The sequence below is a fragment of the Anoplopoma fimbria genome, chromosome 2, assembly GCF_027596085.1.
Source record: "Anoplopoma fimbria isolate UVic2021 breed Golden Eagle Sablefish chromosome 2, Afim_UVic_2022, whole genome shotgun sequence".
Lineage (NCBI taxonomy): Eukaryota > Metazoa > Chordata > Actinopteri > Perciformes > Anoplopomatidae > Anoplopoma > Anoplopoma fimbria.
Window position 1 is genome coordinate 8,000,136 of NC_072450.1, and position 20,758 is coordinate 8,020,893.

A 20,758-nucleotide genomic window follows, 5' to 3' on the forward strand; every position below is an offset into this window, starting at 1 on the left:
TCATGTTTTCACTTGTAGAAATAACTAGATTCAGTGTAGTCTGGACTGCAAAAATCTAAAACGTTCTTGCCTCCTCCCATCAATGCCTCTGTCACTCACACACCCACGGACACGGACACACATTTATGCACACCAGATGACGTGCAGCTAGCTCCTTGCCCAAGTAGCAGACTGCGACACGGCGTCCAACTCCCTCCCTCCCTCCCTCTGTTTCTGTTTCTGCAGTCCTCTCCTCTCCTGTCCCAGGCAGCACTGCTCCCGCCTCCTCCTGCAGCCCTGCCTGACTGCTCATCAATAAGCTGTATTAGCCCATCACTAATCATACTGTGAGAGACGGGAGAGGAAGAGAGAGCAGGGCAGCCAGACTTTGTGTGCATCGTTAGTGTGTGTGTGTGTGCCGTTAGGGAGGGAGGGAGGGAGGGAGGGGTGTATCCTAGTGGGGAGCTTTTCCCTGTTGTAGTAACCAACCGCACGCCGGCTGCCAGCCATTACTTCACTGCAGCAGCAATCAGCCCTTTCGTACATAGTGAGCCAGACACACTAACCTGTCTGTCCCCTCCTCTTTTCTCTCTCCCTCCCTCCCTCTCTCTCTCTCTCTCTCTCTCTCTCTGCATATTCAGCAGAGCTGCCCTCCTCTCCTCCTCATCACTCTGCCACTCCTGCGGCGTTGCTCTTTGCTTGAAGGGGACACAGGCCTGCTCCTCACCCACTGATTCTGCATGACTGTCACAAAGGTAAGACCGCTCTGGATGGGGAGCAACTTTCAGGATGTCACCAGCAATTTGGTCTGAGGGGGTTGGATTGTACTGTGAAGGTTACTGAAGGTGCTATTCATGTATGTGTATGTGTGTGTGTGTGTGTGTGTGTGTGTGTGTGTGTGTGTGTGTGTGTGTGTGTGTGTGTGTGTGTGTGTGTGTGTGTGTGTGTGTGTGTGGGTTTGCCAGTGGAGGGGATGAGTTTTTGAGTATGGTTTGGAGTCGCTGGAGGATGTATGTTAATGTGGTCTGTGATGAGACCAGAATCAACTTCTGTCATTCTCTGTTATCTGCAGCGTATTGCAGGCCGGCAACAATTTGTTCAGGGTTTGAGGAAGTTTTTGTTTCTACAGTATCTGTGTAGGAGCTATATACACTTTATTTAGATGAAATTAAATGAAATATCAGTCCTGGCATATGACGAAAACTGTTTATTTTAGCTGTTGTGATTTTGTATCCGACCCCCTTTCAAGCTCAGTTATCATACCACATGTGCAGGATTGTTGATAGATGTAGTGTTAGTGATAACTTTTGAAAGGTTTGGTTGTTTTTTGTTGTATTTTTTTCATTTCTGTCTACATTAGAGCTTTTATGCTGGTTGGATGTTTTGTTTGCTAGCAGCTGCAGGGAGAGTAAAGTATTTCCTCAAGCCTGACGGTGACAAATTAATAATATAATTATAATATGTAAAGTGATTTAAAATTCAAATTAACAGAAAAACTTCCATTATGATATGCAAATTCTGGTTTTACCAGTACTGATATTGTTAATGTCGGCGCGCTTCAGTCATATTTGTGGCATTTCCTCGATCCACTGTGGCTTTGATTATACCTCATTGTGTCAATCATCAAAAGAATGTTGTAAAAACTGTTCAAACACTCCTATTATGGGGACTCAGCCCCCGTTAAAGGACGTAAATATAGCAACGTGGTTCAGATTGTGCTTATGTCTTATGAAAGTAGGTATAAGTCAATGCAGTGTCCTCTCAAGTCACAACAACAAATATGTGTGTCTATTTAAGCAGTATCAAGCTGATCTTAAAGTAGGTGTGTCAGTCTACTAAGTTGACTGTTTATGTGAACCCAAGTGTGGATTGGTGTTTGCAGTCTGTGCTTAACACTGCAGCAGCCGCTCAAATCCTCTTAATCAATTAACAGAGGGAGAGAGACGACAAAGAGAGACAGAGAAACCGGAAGAGGCACAGAGAAAGGAAATTAGCACACCTACTCCCATGTAGAGAATTAACCCGGACCAAAATAGATGACCTAATGTAGACCCAGGACAATGGCCTATTTACTCACACTTACAGTCCAACACCTGCAAGTTCCACACAAACGTTGTAGTAATTTGTATTTCCAACCTGCAATATAAAATCGCAGACGATTGCCTCCCAAGTACAATCTTTGCCGGCCTGTGTGTGAAACAGATTGCGTGGGAGGTGTGTGTGCTGCTGCGTAGGTGGACGTTTCCCACTACGAGAACTGGAAGAGGAAAAAGGTCAGGTGCTTGTGTGTTGGCACCGAGCCAAACTTACATCTGACTGTAGACGAGGCCAAAGGCATTGCAGAGAATTTTAATGAATACACAAAGATTTTTTTTTTTCCCGTCTTTGCCTGCATTTTGATTTCCTACATGCAATTATGGAAATGAGGTGAGTAGGAGGTAGGAGTGAAGGGAAACAAAAGGGAAAGACAAAAACTTGCTTTGTTTAAAAAAAGAGAGCAGCTTACAGTAGTGTCTAAAAGATAATGGGTGTGTGGCAGCAGAGAGAGAGAGAGAGAGAGAGAGAGAGAGAGAGAGAGAGAGAGAGAGAGGGAGAGAGAGAGTCTAGGGAGCTGTTTTCACGGCTTTGCCTGCCAACAGCAGAGGAGTCACCTTGGGAGGGAAACAGGACAAGAGCTTCTATGCTGACGGGGCTAAACAGCCTTTTACCCCTTAGCACACCGATACACACTGACAGCATTATGGAGACACTCCATGCAATACCTACTTAGTATCAGATCAAGATTTTTGTCGTCTGGCATGAACTCTTAGCATTACAATATAGATTTACAGACAGTAATGTCTGTTTAAATTAGCCAAATGCACATGTTGTGTTTATGTTGTGTTGGCTTGTGAGCACTAGTACTTAAACTAAACATCACAAAATTACACAAATTTCTGCATTTATTGTAGTATTGCCTCTTGGATTATCTCCTCAGACTGATTAGCACAGCACTTGTCAAAAAGGTGAGGTGATGTTCTCTTTTAGTAAGTTACAACATTACATTACATTACATTACAGTCATTTAGCAGACGCTTTTATCCAAAGCGACTTACAGGAAGTGACCTGTTACAACCTGTAAAACATTGTGCATAAACAACAAATTAGGTGGGACAAAATGAGAAATAAAATGTTGGTTCTGCATCACTAGATAAACAACAACAACAATACATTTTTTTTTAATTCATTAGATTTCCCTTAAGACATGCTACTAAATTGGTCCAAAATATTAAATATACAATCATATCAGGGTAATTAGTGAAAAACCATGAAATGGTAAATACAACCTGTTCTATTGATCAAGAAGACTTCACAATTGTGGTGGTCCTGGAGAAGGTTGCAAACTTCATACTGTATATGTGTGATCTGGCTCTCTCATCTCTGGTTTACATGTAAACAAGAAGAATAACTGACCTGCAGGTTGTGCTCTCTGTCTACATACATCAGACAAGATGCACAAAAAGCAATCTCACATGTCCCTTTAACATGGCTGCTATTCTATTGTTTTCATTTTGTACACCTTGTCTAGAAGCTAATTTTACTAACTTAACTTTGAAGAAATTAAAGTTAAACATTTTAGTGTATTCAATTATATATTATATTTTGCATTTTAGGTTAAGTTATATATTTGTCAATCTGCAGATTACCAGTTGATTTTTTAATTGAGTTAATATTGATTCAATATATCTAAAATTGTTAAAATTATAGGCAAACATATTTCCTTTTGAAGGGGTAGAAGTTTGGGAACCTCTGGTGTAAGATATTTAGTCTTGAAATATCATTGAGATGTACAGTGTATGTATTTAATTCAATTACAATTTATTTGTAAAGCCCAAAATCACAAAATTTGCCTCAGAGGGCTTTACAATCTGTACACATACGACATCCTCTGTCCCAGGACCCCCACATGGGCAAAGAGAAAACTCCCCCCCAAAAATATATTATTCAATGTTTCAGACAGAACTAACAGAGAGAGAAACTACCATTCACTCCTCTGACAAAATGCTTACAGTGAAAATAGGTCATTGCATGTTTAAATCCATGGCCTTTGCTTTCAAACATTACAAGCCTTACTGGACTGATTCCTCTGTGAGACAGGAGCTTAAGCTCTTTAGCTTTTTAACATAGTCACTTCAGTCTATTGGCAATCATTTCTTTAGGCCTGGAGGTTTATCACATATATTGCTACCAATTATCATAATACCTCAGATTGAACATCATAATAAAGTTGTTAAAATATGTGAGGTTGATGCATCCCCTAAATGATGTTATATTTCACTGTAGCTTTATGATCAGAATCAACTCTCTGTGTGTAACTTTGCAAAATGCTGCCTGAGTGCTGGGACAAGGACTTTTAACACTGCTGAAGACTTCCTAATAGGGAATAACTTTATTAATGTATAGATATGTTAAATAACAATATTCAAACTTGCATGTATCAAGATTGCTTGCATAGAATGAAGTAAGTCTGTATCAATAGACCCTACAAGCCCCATATATTTCGAAGGTTCTGTTGTTGATGAACCTATATAGAAAAAGTGAAATCATAATAAATGTACTCAGTGAAATAAATGTGCAATGTGTTCTTCTGGTCTGCCTTTGTTTGAAAGTCACAGAGAGGCAGAAAGAAAACGGCAGAAGAGAAAGGGTTATGAGATACAATAAAGGCCCTTGACTCTGTGATATTACATTCACTTTAAATCTAGCCACAGTCAACAGAAAACCGCTTTTTGAACCGTTTTTCTCAAAAGGTCAGACAAAATAAATCTTGATATTTATTTACATTGATTTCCATTGAAAACCTTTTAACAGATACAACACTGGAAGCTTGCTAATCTGCAGAATATTCATTCTCTAAATCCTTTGTCCGTGGCATAAAGATAAGTAGCATATTGAATGAAAAAAACAGAAATAAATGTTTTTCTTGAGTGAGATGCTTCGTGCTGCATACAACATGCTGCTTTCAGCAGTGTAGCAGAAAACTGCCAACACAGCTAGCACATCAGGGCACAGCATGGGATTATCATCACTATATCTGGACACTCCGTTCTCATTCGCTGTGTGATTGCGTGTCTGTGTGTGTGTGTGTGTGTGTGTGTGTGTGCACGGGTGTGTAGGAGGGCACAAATGTGAGTTGGCAGACACATTTTGTTTAGGTGGGTGGATAACTTCCATTACTACTAAAATGGTGCAGAGTATTAGAGATCTTGTTATATCAGCTGAAGGACAAACCTGCTGTCTTTTGACCTGGAAATGTGTCGCTGTGTGTCTACATCCTCAAGGCTGTTCGACTACATCTCAAAGTAGCTCAATGTAACCCAGCAGCTCACAGCTGCTCCCTTACATCAGATAAAAGTAGGAAGGAACAAACCCATACAGTTAAACTACTCAGGCTTCAGTTCGATCAATAAAAGACCACTTGTGTCCTCCAGCAACGCAGGGGGCAACAGAGGCTAGCTCATAGCATTGATCGTTGCCCTGAGTTACCTTCTTGTCAGTTGTAGTTTGGGCTCAGTCCACAGGGCTCAAGGGAGAGGCATAATGGCCCCAGCGGGATTTCCCTGTGCAAGACACTGACCTCTCCAGACGGCTGAGGTCACTCGACCCTCCGTCTGCCAAACGACCTCCAGCCAGAGACGTTGGGAAATAAAAAGCGCCGGAGGACTGAACCCTGTTTCATAGTCAAACCAATTACTGAGCATCTAGGAAAATCTTTGGAAACTGTGCCATAGAGCATAACGGCAAGCTGCTTGCATAGAAAAAGTTGAACGGACCATTTGGACCAATCTCTTGAATACCCCTTTAGATTAGAAAGCTGCGATTTGCACGGCGACCCCAGAAAATGGTCCAGTTGTTTTTGGTTGGATACCACAGAAAGAGCAGTGTGCCAGGGCTGGGGAGGAGGACAGAGGGACGCTGAGGGAGGAGATGAGGAGGGGGGACCGGCCTTTGGAGTCCCCCTTTATGTTCCTTTAGGCACCAGCAAAAGTGCTCCCTAGCTAACACTAAAGGGTGGTGATAAATGATCCTCTATTCCCATGGGACGCCCCCCCACACACACGTACTTATGTGTGTTTATACTCTAGAGGACCCTTTATGACTATATTAATTTTCTGGCTTATAACTCTGACCTTAACCACCTGCACTGAGCCCCTAACCTCGCCCTAATCCCATTCTAACTTTGACCTTCAAAATAAAAGCCTTGCCCTCAAATATGATTTGCCCAATTAGGACACACCCCTGAATGAACGCACAATCAGATATAGGTCTTGTTTCTTATTTTGAACCGATGAAGACCTGTTGCTGTTCACAAACGTTTATATATTTGTTTAATTGTTTTGTGGCTTTTTATCACAACTTCACATACTCCTGCTCCTTTCGACATGAGTGTCTGAAGTTTGCTCTTTTGCACATTTTAAAGCCCAGATGAGCGCTGTCAATGTACTCTCTTTGCTTAAATGTCTTGTTTCTGTAGGTGTAAAACTCAGCCCTCACAAAGTTAAAAGCACACACCCTTGTTTCTCTCTAGCCAAAGCTTTATATTTAACCATGCTGACGTGAATTCTATATAATTCAAAGTAGCATTCCAGCTGTGTTAAGTGTGTTTGCAATTACATATCTGCAAGCACCCCAATTATGAAGGAGGCCCACTCTGCTCCGATGTCAGGCGCACACACACACACACACACACACACACACACACACACACACACACACACACACACACACACACACACACACACACACACACACACACACACACACATACACATGTGGTTGGAAAGACGTCTGAAAGCCATTTTCAGGGTGTTTATGGTACGGCTTCTGCTATCAACTGTAAAGCAGTTTAGACTCGCTCAGCATTAAACGATTCAAGATACATTTCAGGATATGAAAGCTCTGACAAATGTGCTTTTATAATGATTTTATTTGTCCAATCAAAATAGAAAAATAAACATTTGATGTAGAAAGGCTGTGCACATTCACACATTATTCCAAACACATCCACACTTTTCTTTACTCGGGGCACCTCGCCCACTATAAATCTTAAGTGAGTCTGATTTAGACCACTGGCCATTTGTCAAGCTCACTGCTTAGTCGCACGCTCTCTCACACACACCGACACACACACAGACACATTAAACTGAGAGCTTAATCGCAGTTTAGCAGATTAAGAATTCTAAATCCAGAATTAAGCTTTTTGGTTTCTTATATTCACTCTAAATGGAGTGGATAAAATAATTAACACTAGTTTGTGTGTGTGTGTGTGTGTGTGTGTGTGTGTGTGTGTGTGTGTGTGTGTGTGTGAGAGAGAGAGAGAGAGAGCGGGGGAGCAGACAAAGTGTGAGAAAAAGGAGGAAAAGTTGTGAGAAAGCAACAGAGAAGCATTCATCACAGGAAGACATTCAGATCTCATGAGCTCATTGCCTGTCAGAAAGCTTCCTATACCCTTCTCTCTGTGTGTGTGTGTGTGTGTGTGTGTGTGTGTGTGTGTGTGTGTGTGTGTGTGTGTGTGTGTGTGTGTGTGTGTGTGTGTGTGTGTGTCTGAGAACTGTACTTTTCAAAAATCAGGGTGCAAAGCCTGTTTCCAAAAGAGTCTGAAAGTCCAGACTCTCATATAATAAGTGACTTTCTCACCAAAGTATGACTTGAATTCATTGCGAAACAGTGCACAGGGAAAAGCTTTCTTGTAGCTTTTGTTGGATAGAAGTGTTCATTTTTGGATTCCCCTTTTGGGAGGTCGCTGAAAAGTATTTCTCATGAAAGAGGAGGCAATGATGTGAAATTATTTATGAATATCCTCCAGCGGAAATAACGATCCAGGGGAGAGTGACCATTACCAGCCTCCCCTTTCCCCGCCAGCTGAGATTAGGTGCACATCCCATGGAATGTGTGCATGTGTGTGTGTGTGTGTGTGTGTGTGTGTGTGTGTGTGTGTGTGTGTGTGTGTGTGTGTGTGTGTGTGTTAGTATTACTAATGTTGTGGGGACATAAATCTGTTACCACAGTCACATTGTGGGGACTCGCCTTCTTTTTGGTGAACAAATGCACATCCCCATAATGTAAATCTTTACATTTTAAGGAAAAGACTTGGTTTAATGTTAGGGTAAGGTTAGGTTTAGGTTTGGCTCAGTCTCCACAAAATAAAGGTAGGTCAATGTAATGTCCTCTTAAACCATGGAAACCCAAATGTGTGTGTCTATATTGAGTTTGTACAATCAGGACATAGGATGTGCTTCCTGTTTGTGGGCCCAGGGCCAAGTCAGTAAGTGCATTGAGACAGGTGGATACTTCACTTTGTGTGTGTGTGTGTGTGTGTGTGTATGATTGTGTGTAAGAGGATGTGTAGTAGAAAGCATTGTACACTCATGCTTGGGGCTCAAACATAGTCATAGTTGATGGACTGTATTCCCTGAACTCCCCAGTTTTTTATTTTAAGATGCCGGCCATATTATATTCCCAGATTATTCACCAGTGTTTTTGTTGCTGCTGTTTATAATGATGCAACTATTTAATAATGAAAGGCACTACTGTCGTTTTATTTTGTCATGTTTTTCTTGTGTAGCATAAATGGAGAAGGCTACAACTGCATTTCGTCTTAAAACCCTGTCTTGCAGAATGACAATACATAATCATTGAATTCTTGAAGAGGCCCTTAATCTAGTGTCTAAGTGTAACCTGAGGCGATTACTTTATTCCAAAGAAGTTCAGCTCCAGGTTCCTCAAGAATTTTGCAGAATTTCCCTTTTGTGGAAAGATGTATTACGAGTTGAAATTAATTGCTAAGATGTGTAGAATCCTAAATGGATTCAAACCTGGTGTTAAGCCTCGCCTTTCTCGTATTCATCCTTTTCTTGCTTTTTCTCAATCTCCAATTTGTTCTTCTCCACTCTTGTAAATGTCCTTTGGGCCTTTTTATGTCTGGGTATCTGTCTGTCTTTGTCTTTATCTATCTTTCCCCCGGGTCTTAAAACTCCTGTGGCCATAACAACAGAGTTGTAGCGACACAAGAGGCTCTCTTGTGAGATAGTCTCTGTCTGCAGCACATTGAAACGGATTGAGTGGCCTAAGGCAGCTGTAAGGATGGTATTTATATCAGAAAACACAACGTTATATTGACATTTCTATTATATTGTTCATCCCATTTATATCAATGAGGGTATGCTGAATACCATTAACGCGACTTGAGTATCATTGCAGTTGCGCTGGTGAAGCTGCAGTGGTCAATACACGTCAACTATGCAGTGCCACTGCAGTGAGAAACAGGGTGGTCCGTTTTCTCACTGGAACAGTAGCCGCCCGGTTTGGGGACTTGATGAAGTGTTGTGGAATCTACTTACGTAATTTTCTCCCACATCACATTCCCAGGCATGAGGCTGACAATAGTGACGCTGTTTACTGTGCTGTGTTTTCATTTCTTGCACGCTTGCGCGATGTCAACTCACATTTGTGACATTCTACAGTGTTGACGCTAATGTTTTGTGATTTGTTTATTTTTCACACGTGGTATAGTGGTAAGTTATGATGTCCTATGCTGGTAAAGGACTGGTTCAAAACATGAGACGTATTACATTTGGACAACAGGCTATGAATTTCTCTTTGTGCACATTCTCCTGTAGGTAGAACTGTATTCTGCACTGACTTAGACAGTCGAGAGCTGAGTGAACATAAGAGAGCAATGAGTGGGGAGCGGGGCAACCAGTGAGAGCACATCCATGAAGGATGATACTACCACCCACTCTCTCTATCTTTCACACTCACACACAAACACACAGACATCCGCATGGGAGTTCATCAGGGTCAGAATCAGCTCTGTATTTCGCCTATGGGCACTGATAGCAGTGCAAATATAGATATCCGTCTCTCTGCAGCACAGATTGTATTTCCTTTCCTCATGTGCTTTCTCTCTTACTACATGTCTTTACTATTATCTCTCCTTTTGTATGAAACATATTTCTAGTAACCATTCTACTATCTGTGCTATGATCTGTTCAATGCTGCTAAAAATGAGACGCACAAAAGTAACACGTCAAAACATGTCTTTTAAAGGTAATTAATCATAGTGGTTGACTATTCTGAACAAATTGATGAGCCCATGAGGAGATCACGTGAACAATGAATACATAAGCCTCTAATAAAAGCTACAGTTTTGGGGGAAAGTGTGGACTCTGAGGGACAGATAAACCCTGGTGTGTCAGCAGTTTGTTTAAATGACTTTGGCCAAACCAATCAAGCTTGTTTGAGATCAGTTTACCTTTGGAGAGATCAGATGCCAGGTAGTGCACAGGGAAGCTACTGTTGTTGCAGAAACCTTGGTTCTGTTCAGAGGTCCTCTAAGGTGATTAATTCTGTGTTGGCAGTGTTCATAGGGAGGAAGTTGGTAAAATTGAGTACTGTTCTTGCTGCTAGTGATCCCTAGTGGCTGGTCAGGGTGTCTTGCGGATTGAATGGGATCTGGGGCGGATAGAGTGAACAGAACAGCTGTGGTGAGCTGGAAAGGTGAAAAAAAGATCACAGGAGTCAACCTTCTACATTCACCTCAGACTAACAGTTATTAGCGATAGAAAAGGCGCAGGAAGTGCAAAAAAAGTCAAAATAATGTTAGTTATCTTAGATCAAACATTCTACATGCAGATTTGTGTTTGTATATAATTATAAAGGTACTTTACATTTGTCTTGCAGACCTTTGTGTCGGTGATGAACAGACACTGCATCGCTAGGTTTGATTCATACTGGAATTCATTTCACAGAGCTGTTTTTTAAATTTTTATGAGAAACGTCAAATGTCGATCGGTCCTCTTTTTTTGGAGAATCTGTTCTTAATGTGTGGATTTCCATTGCTGTCACTATGGTAACACAGTGGGTATGCCTGTCTGTCTAAAGACAAAACAGTCCAACAACAGAGACGAGAAACAAAGAGCCTTTGTTACAACATTAGAATTCATACTTCTCCAGTCATGTCAAACATGAACTGTATTCTCTGCTACTTGTGGAATTTTTAACATTCGTCATTACCATTCATAGAGCTTTTACTACATAGTTTTATGGCATTAATGAAACATATTAATAAATTGCCTATTCATGTAGAATTTTATAAAAAAAAGATGACTTAACTTGAGGCAACTTTACAAGGACTTTTTCCTGCACATGCACAGTACTTTCTATAAAAATATACTTCAGCATTTTTTCTTATTTAGTTTAACATTATGAAAAAAGAGTCGACTCTACATGGCCCTCAACGTGGCGATGGTTGCGACGGCTGTTAGCAGCATATCCCGATATTTTTAAAATCTTGTATTGAATTTGTGTTAGAAAGATCTAAACACTATGGAATGAAGGACAACAAAGCCCGTTGTTGAGGGAAATCCTTTTGTCACCACATTATTTAATGTAGACCTACTGTATGCATATCTCAGTGTGTTATTGTTTACTGGACGGATTCACCAGCTGAGAGTCAGCTGTTTCTGCATTCCAGCCCCTTTGCTTCTTCACCGTGGGTGGCGACTGCAGCTGAGAGGGTTCGCTGGGTCCATGCTGATCTGCCAAGTTCATTTATTTATGTAGAGGGTTCGTGGAAAGAGATGAAGTAGAAAGATTTGGATGCTGTATTTCCTTAAATTCACACATAAAAAATGGTTTTATTAATGTTGGGTTCAGATGATAATTGGCTACGGCTATGCACGTTACTTTAGTAAAGGCTTTTAGTAAAAAAAATAAAGCACAATTAAACTATGTGTTAGTTATTTATGTTGAATACAATGTGTCTTTTTCACGGGACAGGGTTATTAGTACTGATCCCACTGAGAATTGACATCTCATCCTGAGCTCTATGCAACTTTCAGCTCGTTGTTTTGGTTTGACATGTGTCTTGTGAAGAAAAGCCAAAGATTTAAAACGCCAAAGAGAGACAGATAATGTTTTCTCTTAAGTTGTGTGACCAAATCAAGAAAACATATACTCAAATGAGCTTTATCTGCTGGTTGGATAAACATGCAGTTATGTGCTAACACATAATTTGTAAGACAACAACTCTTCTTTGGCCATGTAGAATCATTTAAAAAATGCTGTATTTTAGTTATTTTCCTGCAAGTACATCCATTCCTTGTGTCAGCGTTACAACTCCTAATAAACGCTAAACATTATTCTACATAGTCAGGGGGAAAAAGCTGTGGTGGTTTCGAGTGGAAAGGTGCTGAGGATGGCAGCAAAGAAAGGCATGCAAAAAATACAGCGGGTCGCTGTGTCTTGGAAAGATAGATTGAGAAGCTTTAGTGTTAATCCTTCTTTTAAGTCTGCAAATATATCTGATCCAACCCCACCGTACCACCCAGCCCTTATCTTTCTGCTGCTCCAAAGAAATACAATTCATTTGCTAGGTAAAGTTGGCAACCCTCAATTATCAACCTTATGCTTCTGTAGAACTTAAAGTGGTTTAGACTGGAAAAAATATAAAACGGAGCCACTGTGTCAAACAACAATGAAACCACAGAAAGCTAGCAAAGTCATATGGATGAAACAAGCAGGAGAGTTAGCATGAAACTGATGGGAGGTCAAACTACTGCATTCACAGGCCTGCCTGGGACTTGAACTCATTTTCCCCCAAAAAATTTGTTGTCACCTATTTGGCTGTATTTTTCTCAGCCTGTTCAGAAGTCTGGTAGTTGCTTGTGAGGTTATTTGGTTGAAAGCTGTGCTTTATAATGATGACTTTACTAAGCAGCATAATTTACTGCAGTGCAGCCAATATGAGTTGTTATGATGTTAAAAAGATAGAAAAGAGACGTTCATGTGTGTCATGTATTTTTATGTGCATCGGTTGATTTTAATCTTAACAATAATAACACAACCAACAGTATGTGGTTTGCATCTTTTTTTGGGAACTTCAAATCTAAAAAGATGAACTTTGCTTGTGAGCAGTTCCTACACGTACAAAGTAGGAAAGGGTGCAAATATGAAATATCAATAAAGGCAGAAGAAGTTGTCTGAATAATAGGAGATTCTATTTAAATTAACATTACCCTTTAACTTAACTTTATGCCCTAGTTCAAACCTGTATCAATGGCTCTCTAGAAAGCTCACTGTGACAAATACATTTTGAGTCGTGCTTGAAAATTACATTATTATAGTTTTATTATAGTATTTTCATCATTGAAAAATACTCATTCTCATATTCACACAAAATACTTGTTTTAAAGGACAACCTCGTCATACAGATCGGCTCTAAATATCTCTAATAACTGTGTACTGATCCGTTTTACAGGATTACTTCCTAATCCAGCCAAACCACTGTAATACACACAAAAAATGAGATACACAGAAAGGAGGGTGCTAAAGATAAAACCGTACGCTAAAGTATTGCTCTGGAAGTGAGCAGATCCAGCAGGGAGTAGATGGTGACAAAAAAGAATCCCTTCTGGAAAACGAAAATTAAATATTTGTCCCCATAGAGGATTGTGAAATGAGGCCTTGTGTTCTACAGCTGCCTTTTTAAAACTGGGACACATATGTCTACTGTTATGTAGAAGTCCAATTGACAGGCTGGCAATAAACAGATCAATGCAACAGACTGGAAAGATGTGCATGAATGACCATTGATGGATATCCAACTTATGGCTAGCTAGCAAAACACTCTCTTGCCATGTGAGTGGCCTGCTGTTATATAAACTTTCTAATAAATGAAACAAAATATAACAAGCATATGGAGGCATGTGGATGTAGAATGACAGCAGCATTAGTACTCTAGTCCTGTGGTTAGATTTCTCGGGGTGATGTCAGCAACAGCGTGGCTCCTCTGAAATAGGTCAAATTCACAACACATTAACCTTCACCCACATATGGGAATACTGTCATTTCAAATGTGGCTTAACAAGCTCACACATGTGTGCAAATACTTTTACTGTTGCCAGTTTCCCTTTCTCTTTCCTTTCTGTCTGTGTGTGCACATTGTTGAGAAGGTATGCCTTTTTCTTCTTCTTCTTTTTCTTGATTGAAACAGAAAGCTGAGAAAGACAATATTGAAGAGACATTGGATAAATGATCCCAGATGCGCAGGAGTGCATATGGTAGTTATAAAACAGCACTATCTCAATACATAGCACACAGTCGGCATCTTCACACATGCTCTACACCGGCTTGATTTCTATACTATAATTGTGGTTTAACTGTGGTAGAAAAATACATTATTAGTCACAACTGACGCTCTGGATAAACAGGAACATCTGGAGTTTCCCTGCCCCCACTTTGACACTGACAAAGGTGCCAACATTGCTGCAATCTGTTTGTCTCTCGCAGATTTGCCCTTCTTTGTATCCTGCCCATGATAATACACTGTGACATGTGACATCATTCATTTGTGTTGACGAACCAACAGAAGGAGAAAAATCCTGTGGCCCAATTAGCCCTATTAACATCAGGGAGAAGCTTTATCTTGGTATGCTCTCTTAAATTTTACTGCTTTTTTTATTCCTGTCCTCTCTGGCTAATGAATTTCTCCAACATCGACAAACCACAGTTCACCTTTTCCAATAAATGATCAATTAATTTATAATATGGAGTGCAAGTACATCTGCATTTCTTATAACCTGTAGTTATTCAATGGACCCTCCTTCAATGTGAATCAGCTAGTCCATTACATTTTGAGTAACCATAAGGAGATCACAGAGAACTGACCTGGTGCTCTATTATGATATTGACGTGTATGAGGTTCCTGTACAAGGACATTCGTTATCTCATTGCCCTGGGTAACTGTATCACACAAATTACTCTATAATGTCCTTCCGCTACTGGTATCCGCCATCTGCACTTTCTGTCCGTCAGTTAATCAATACCTATGGTCCTTAGCAAGATATCTCAGTGACGACTGGACAGACTGGCGAGGAAATTGCTGTGAAATTCAAGGTCACCGAATGATGATTCCTCACTTTATGCTAAATCCCTGACTTTTTTTGTGTAGAACCAGCATTAGGCAGAAATGAAAAACCTGTACACAAGAAAACATTAAATTCTAGAAAGCAGGTAGACCATTATTAATTCACCGTCCCCAGAGGATGAATTCCTTCAATGCTGGATACTCAATTCATACAACAGGATTCTTGTTTATGTGTATTGTGAATATATATATATATTATTAATCAAAGTACTATCTCAAAAATGAAAACTGAGTAATGGTAGCTGTAGGTAACTGTACTAGTTTTGGTGGAAAACTCTACATTTTCTATTGGGTTGAAGATTACTTGATCTTTCTGATTTAATTCCCTCTTGGATTTATAATCATATTCTTACATGTCTTTCCAACAGTATCACATAAATGATAGGAAGATCAGTAATCTAGCAGCACAAGTCCTTGTTGCCAAGGTTCAGTTGGCCACTGTCTGGAACGGAGAAGTCCTTGGCCAGGCAGATGGTCTGGCACTTAGCTTGGCCACTTTCTCTGTCTACGTTGGCTTTTTCACACTCATCCATCCAATCAATCCTGTGAAGGGAGACAGAAAGAGATAGTGAGAGGACACAGAGAAAGGAGACAAGTGACAGATAGAGGACGTAGAGATACCAAACGGGTGTTTAGTCCATCTGGTCATTGACACAGTTGAGCAGGATCGACCGTAACGTAACTTACGCTAATGACGTAATGTCATGTGACTAAGTGACACAACGTCAAGTAACATAACGCTGTCAATAATCATAACTAAACTTGTGGTTATACCAGGGTCACAAATGCTGGTCACTTGGTAAACATTGCTGTGTCTGTTTGACATTTTCCAGTCTTCTTGTTCTTAATACGTGTTGTAATGTTTTTATGAGTAATTAGCAGTTTTACACTGTCAGTCAAGTCACAGTTAAAGTCTGATTATGCACCAGCGCACTTCAGAGGTTTTGCATTGATTTACTTGGTTAAAGGACCTTTTCTCCTCTTAATTAAACCTTGGGCTTAACTTTGGTCACCTAATAACCAATTAAGGAACAGGCACCATCATCTCTCTCACAGAGACGCAAACATACCTCAGCACACCTGACATATCTTGAAATAAAAAACGCTACCTACAGTTCAGCTAAAGTGTTAGCATACCCATCACGGCTAACCCTGTGAAGTTAGAACAAAGGCTAACCCAGTAAAGTTAGCAAAAAAGCTAACCCAGTAGCACAACGGCTAACCCAGTGGCATTGAAGGCTAACCCAGTAGCACAAAGGCTAAACCTGTGAAGTTAGAACAAAGGCTAACCCAGTAAAGTTAGCAAAAAACTAACCCAGTAAAGTTAGGTTTACCCAGTACAAAGCACACCCACTGAGCTGAAGAAACCAATTTGAACTGAAATCGTAAGAGGTACTTTAGTGATGGCTACTAAGCCTGTATCTATATGATTGGGGCATGTAACAGAGTTGTTTATTTGTTCTTATAGAACAAAAAAACGACTAAAAGAGTTTATAGCAAACATAGTGGACTCTTTCTCCAGCTTGGAGAGCAGCGACCGGCTGGCTTATATGCCACTTCAGCATTTCTTTTTGGCAGTGTGTATACAAACAGATCAAAATCCCTTGAAGGTATTTAGTGCTCGGGGGAGCTTCCCAATGGGCAGTTTCTCTCAGGAAATGCCCAGAACTGTTTGGTCAAAAAAAGCCTAGCCAGAGCTACTGTTTGTATTTGACTCACAGGAGGTAATTATAATGCCAGTGAACGCGCTCCCTCAGCAATCACCTTGAAGTTTTGGAGCGCAATATCTTAGCAGATCTGAAATTGTAATTGACCGAGTGATTAATCGTCCCACAGAAATGTTTCTGTGGTCTTATTTCATGGATGGATTTCAATATTCTGATGAAAGTGCTCCTGCGTCTATGGCACACTGCCACTTGGCTTTCTCAATTTGAACCACCGCCAAAGGGATTTAATTTCTGAGCTGATGAGATTTGTGTACTATGACATAAATCAACATTTTTATAGTGTTGCGTCTCCAAAAAAGTGTGTAAGCTTTCTTCTAAAGCAGAATTTCAATTTCAATCATATTCACATATTATCTTTGCTCAGGCAGATGTCCACCATGTATAGAATGGAAACTGTGGTTCAAGTTGTTTTCAAACTGACACTCAAATGATTACAGCTTGTGCTGTTGTATTTAAAGTTTACTTTTATATAAAGGTATAATCCTCATGTATGAGGATGTAGTAAATGACAGCTCACTGGCATTACATTTTACTGAGGGGATTGCTGCCGGTATAAAGACAAAGACAAAATAAAGATGAAGCTTAAATGTTTCTTGGAAGTTGTTTTTTTTTCATAATTTTGATGCTTCAGTTGTGAGTTTTTAGATACTGAAATATCAATACATTTACCTCCAGACAGTCTCAGATGGCTCATAGCGGTGTGTGCTCTAGAGCAGGCAGGTGGTCTAACAGAGGGGAGTTTATCTCTGTCTGGTGAAAACCTCCTCTGCTCCTCCTCTCTGTCTGTTTTCTCCCTTTGTTTCTTTCAATATTTCCTCATCCTTTGCTGGTCTTCCCCTGCCTTTTCTTCTTCTCTTTACTTATCTCGTCTTCTCTTTCACCTTGAGTCCCTTAGTCTCTCTTTAAGGCAGTGTTCATGCTCACGTTATCTCTGTTTCTCTTTTGTCACTGTGCCTCACATGTCCTCTTCTGTGTCTTTGTTTTCTCCGGACTTTTTCCGTCACCTTGAATCTACAACCCCCCTCTGTCATTCGGGGTGCGAGGCCCAGCTCGCATCATTATGCTCTAAAAAGCACAGGGCAGAAAACTCCTGGGGGAAAAGGAAAAGCAAGCACAGGGGAGATTATTAATTTAGACCATCCTTCTGGTCTTCGATGACTGACCTTTTGAATTGAATTGGAAAAAATGTGTTGTCTGTGTTTGATTGTGAAATATTATATGTGTTAGAGAGAAAGATGAAGAAAATACTATTTGTGAGCATATGAAACAGCTAAGAAATATCACAGTGCTGTATATATCCATAGTAATTACATTACCTGGATAATAACACTTCTGTCATCAACGTCCTTTCACACCACCGGGCGATGGATGGATTCCAGGACACCCACTCCTTCATGCTTGTGCTTTGATAAGTGCCCTTCAGCTGGGTTTCTGGGTTTCCTGTCCTTGGGTAGTGTGCTCTTTGCACCATTACAGCTGCTTAATGGGGCTGGCTAAAGGCCTAAGAGCTGCCATTAGCTGAGCTCCTGCATCTCCTGTCATTATCGCTGAGTAATACCCTATCATCATGAACGTACACTCCAAAACTCAAACAGCACTGGCTGCTGTTTCACCAGGTGTCTATGTAAAAGACTAGCAATACTTAACTGTCTACTTTTAGACACTAGTGTTACTAAGTTATTAACAAAGATGGATTCAATAAGTTTCATGGTCCTGTTACTATAAACTAAGGTTAAATAGACTGCTCGTGAATTTTGACTACTAGTTTTTGACCATTTTTTGACAACAATATTACAGCTGCAACAATATTTCATGCACCCCTCTGGTCTTTTTCTCCAGTACACTAGATACAGCACACCGAGGCAGTGGGTAACACAGTCTGTATAACAAGACTATAACCATGGTAGCAGCTCTGTGATTAGGCACAGTGCTACTTTAAGCCAACAAACAACAATAAGAAACGCTGAGCCAACACTGAGCAGCTAACAGTATTAACAGTGCAAACAACAGCAACAGTGCTGACAGACAGTGTTTACCTGAGGGGGAACCTTACGGCGGGTGCTACACGAACGTGACAAAGCCGTCGGTTGGGACGGCGTTATGAGCTGTTACTGCTGTATAACTCCACAGTAGCTATACCAACTTTTGCTGCTATATTAATGCTCTGACTATCAAATTCAGCACCTTTTAAAGTGATTGAAATTCAACCTCTAGGAACCTTGAATGTCTTTAGCAACTAATCTGAAAACATTCCAGATCACATGCTCGATTTTCTTATATTAATAAATATAATTTTTAAAAACAATTCCTTATTTAGAAAAAGTGAGGGATAAAGGTTACATGATATATTCCATATTGGGAAATTGAGTTGCCTTCAGAAGTGTTCGTTGACCTGACACTGTGGCAGGTGAGGGGAAAAAGTTTTTCAGACCCTAGTCTGGAGGATATTAAAGTCAGTGGGACACATCCTTTAGGGGCCATGAATGTCGGATTGAGGGACAGAATGTCCTGCAAAGCACACAGTAAAGCATTGCACCTGCAGTGTGCCACTGTGACATCATGTGGGTAAATGTTCAGTTTTAGGGCTTTGTAATAAAGGGATATATTGTAGTTTTGCAGATGTGACCACAATCTGTCAATTTAGTAAATGAGCAGCAGTTGGTTGAAGGACTGAAGAGAATGAAGGAAGGTTTTGACCTTTCACCAGACTTTACGGTTCACTTTAATGTATAATGGTTTTTTGTGTGTTAGTGTGTTTTCTTAATTGTTTGAGAAACAAAATAAACAATTTAATAGACAGTAATTGGGCCCGATAATGGAGACTAAGTGAGTTCCAAGAGCTCATATGACCTCTCTTTTCAACTGATTGAAATGAATGCAGGCTCAAATAAAGGATTACCTTTCCAACATTCCTGAACTGGCCATCTGGAAAATCCGACAGCAATCCAGATGGACTGATTCACTCTGGAGCAGGTGTGTTAAATCTATTCCCTTCTGTTTCACTTTACTCCATTTGCTACTTGCTCACAGCTGCTATCGTCAGCAGAGTTGGCTCAGCCTTCCGTTCACTTATCTGTGTATGTATGCATCAGGCATTATGCAGATTGCAGTTTCAGCTGATTGTCTTATGAAGTAGGATTTTGTGTATAAGTGGGCTTTTAGGCTAATACTCCAACAAATCTGTCAATGTGCAATGAGGTGCTAGGTTCTCCTGCATTGACTGACAACAGCTGCTGGTCATTGTTGCCGATGTAGACCTGAACTTGGTTTGATTAAAGCATTGCTTATACAGAGAGTAAGTCATGACGTGCAGTCTGTAACTCCACCGCCCACAAAAGCATTTTATGACCACAATCGTCCCATCAGGCATTGCCATAGTAGTCTAGAAAAATATTCCAGGACTTTCAGCCAAGCTGTGACAGTTCCTGTGTGAGATCCAACTTCACGCTGAGAGAACATTTGGTTAAGAGAACCGATCGGATATCTCGCTTTTTGTGATATTTACGCCTCACAGAGATGGGAAAGTCATCATAAATGACTGTACAGTGCTGCTGCCAAGGGAGAGGAGGAAAAGACAGAACAGGACCGCGGTGACTTGACAGGGCTTCACTATGTCTGAGTGACAAGACATGCAGTCACCCTGCGGATTTCCCTTTTGTATCTATTGAATGTGAGCTCAGATGGCCCTACTTCCTCATTTGGCACCAACAATAAGGAAATCTTGATTGAAATAGTTTAACCCATTGATGATGTTTGAATGGCTTTTTATGGTTCATAGTGAGTCAGTAAGCTGCCATTTACTTTGTATAGTTTGAAAAATGAGAGGACTTTGGACTGCCAAGTGATGTCGCCATTTTCATGATAATAAACATTATATTTTGTGATTTGTTGCAGTTCGGCAGCTAGTTTTATATTTTTGTCTTAAATATTTTTTTTAACTGAGACTCAAATATTTGCTTCTTTCAGGATATTGTAAAGAGGTTTACCACCCCAAAGAGAGAGGAGGAAAGAAAGAGATTGAGTGCGCACAGAGCAGCAGCAGTGTCTTGAGGCAAGACGTAAAAAGAAACCTCAATAAACATAC

The 20,758-nt window shown here is 40.4% G+C and overlaps 1 protein-coding gene across 1 annotated transcript in view; it reads left to right on the plus strand.

The window, feature by feature from the left end:
* The first annotated feature begins 605 nt into the window (after positions 1 to 605).
* coro2ba (coronin, actin binding protein, 2Ba) overlaps positions 606 to 20,758 on the plus strand; it is a 39,128-nt gene continuing 18,975 nt past the window's right edge. Inside the window, exon 1 of the mRNA XM_054613045.1 lies at positions 606 to 734. Within this exon, the coding sequence (XP_054469020.1) occupies positions 720 to 734 (15 nt within the window). The 5' untranslated portion in view covers positions 606 to 719. The remainder of the gene's footprint in view (positions 735 to 20,758) is intronic.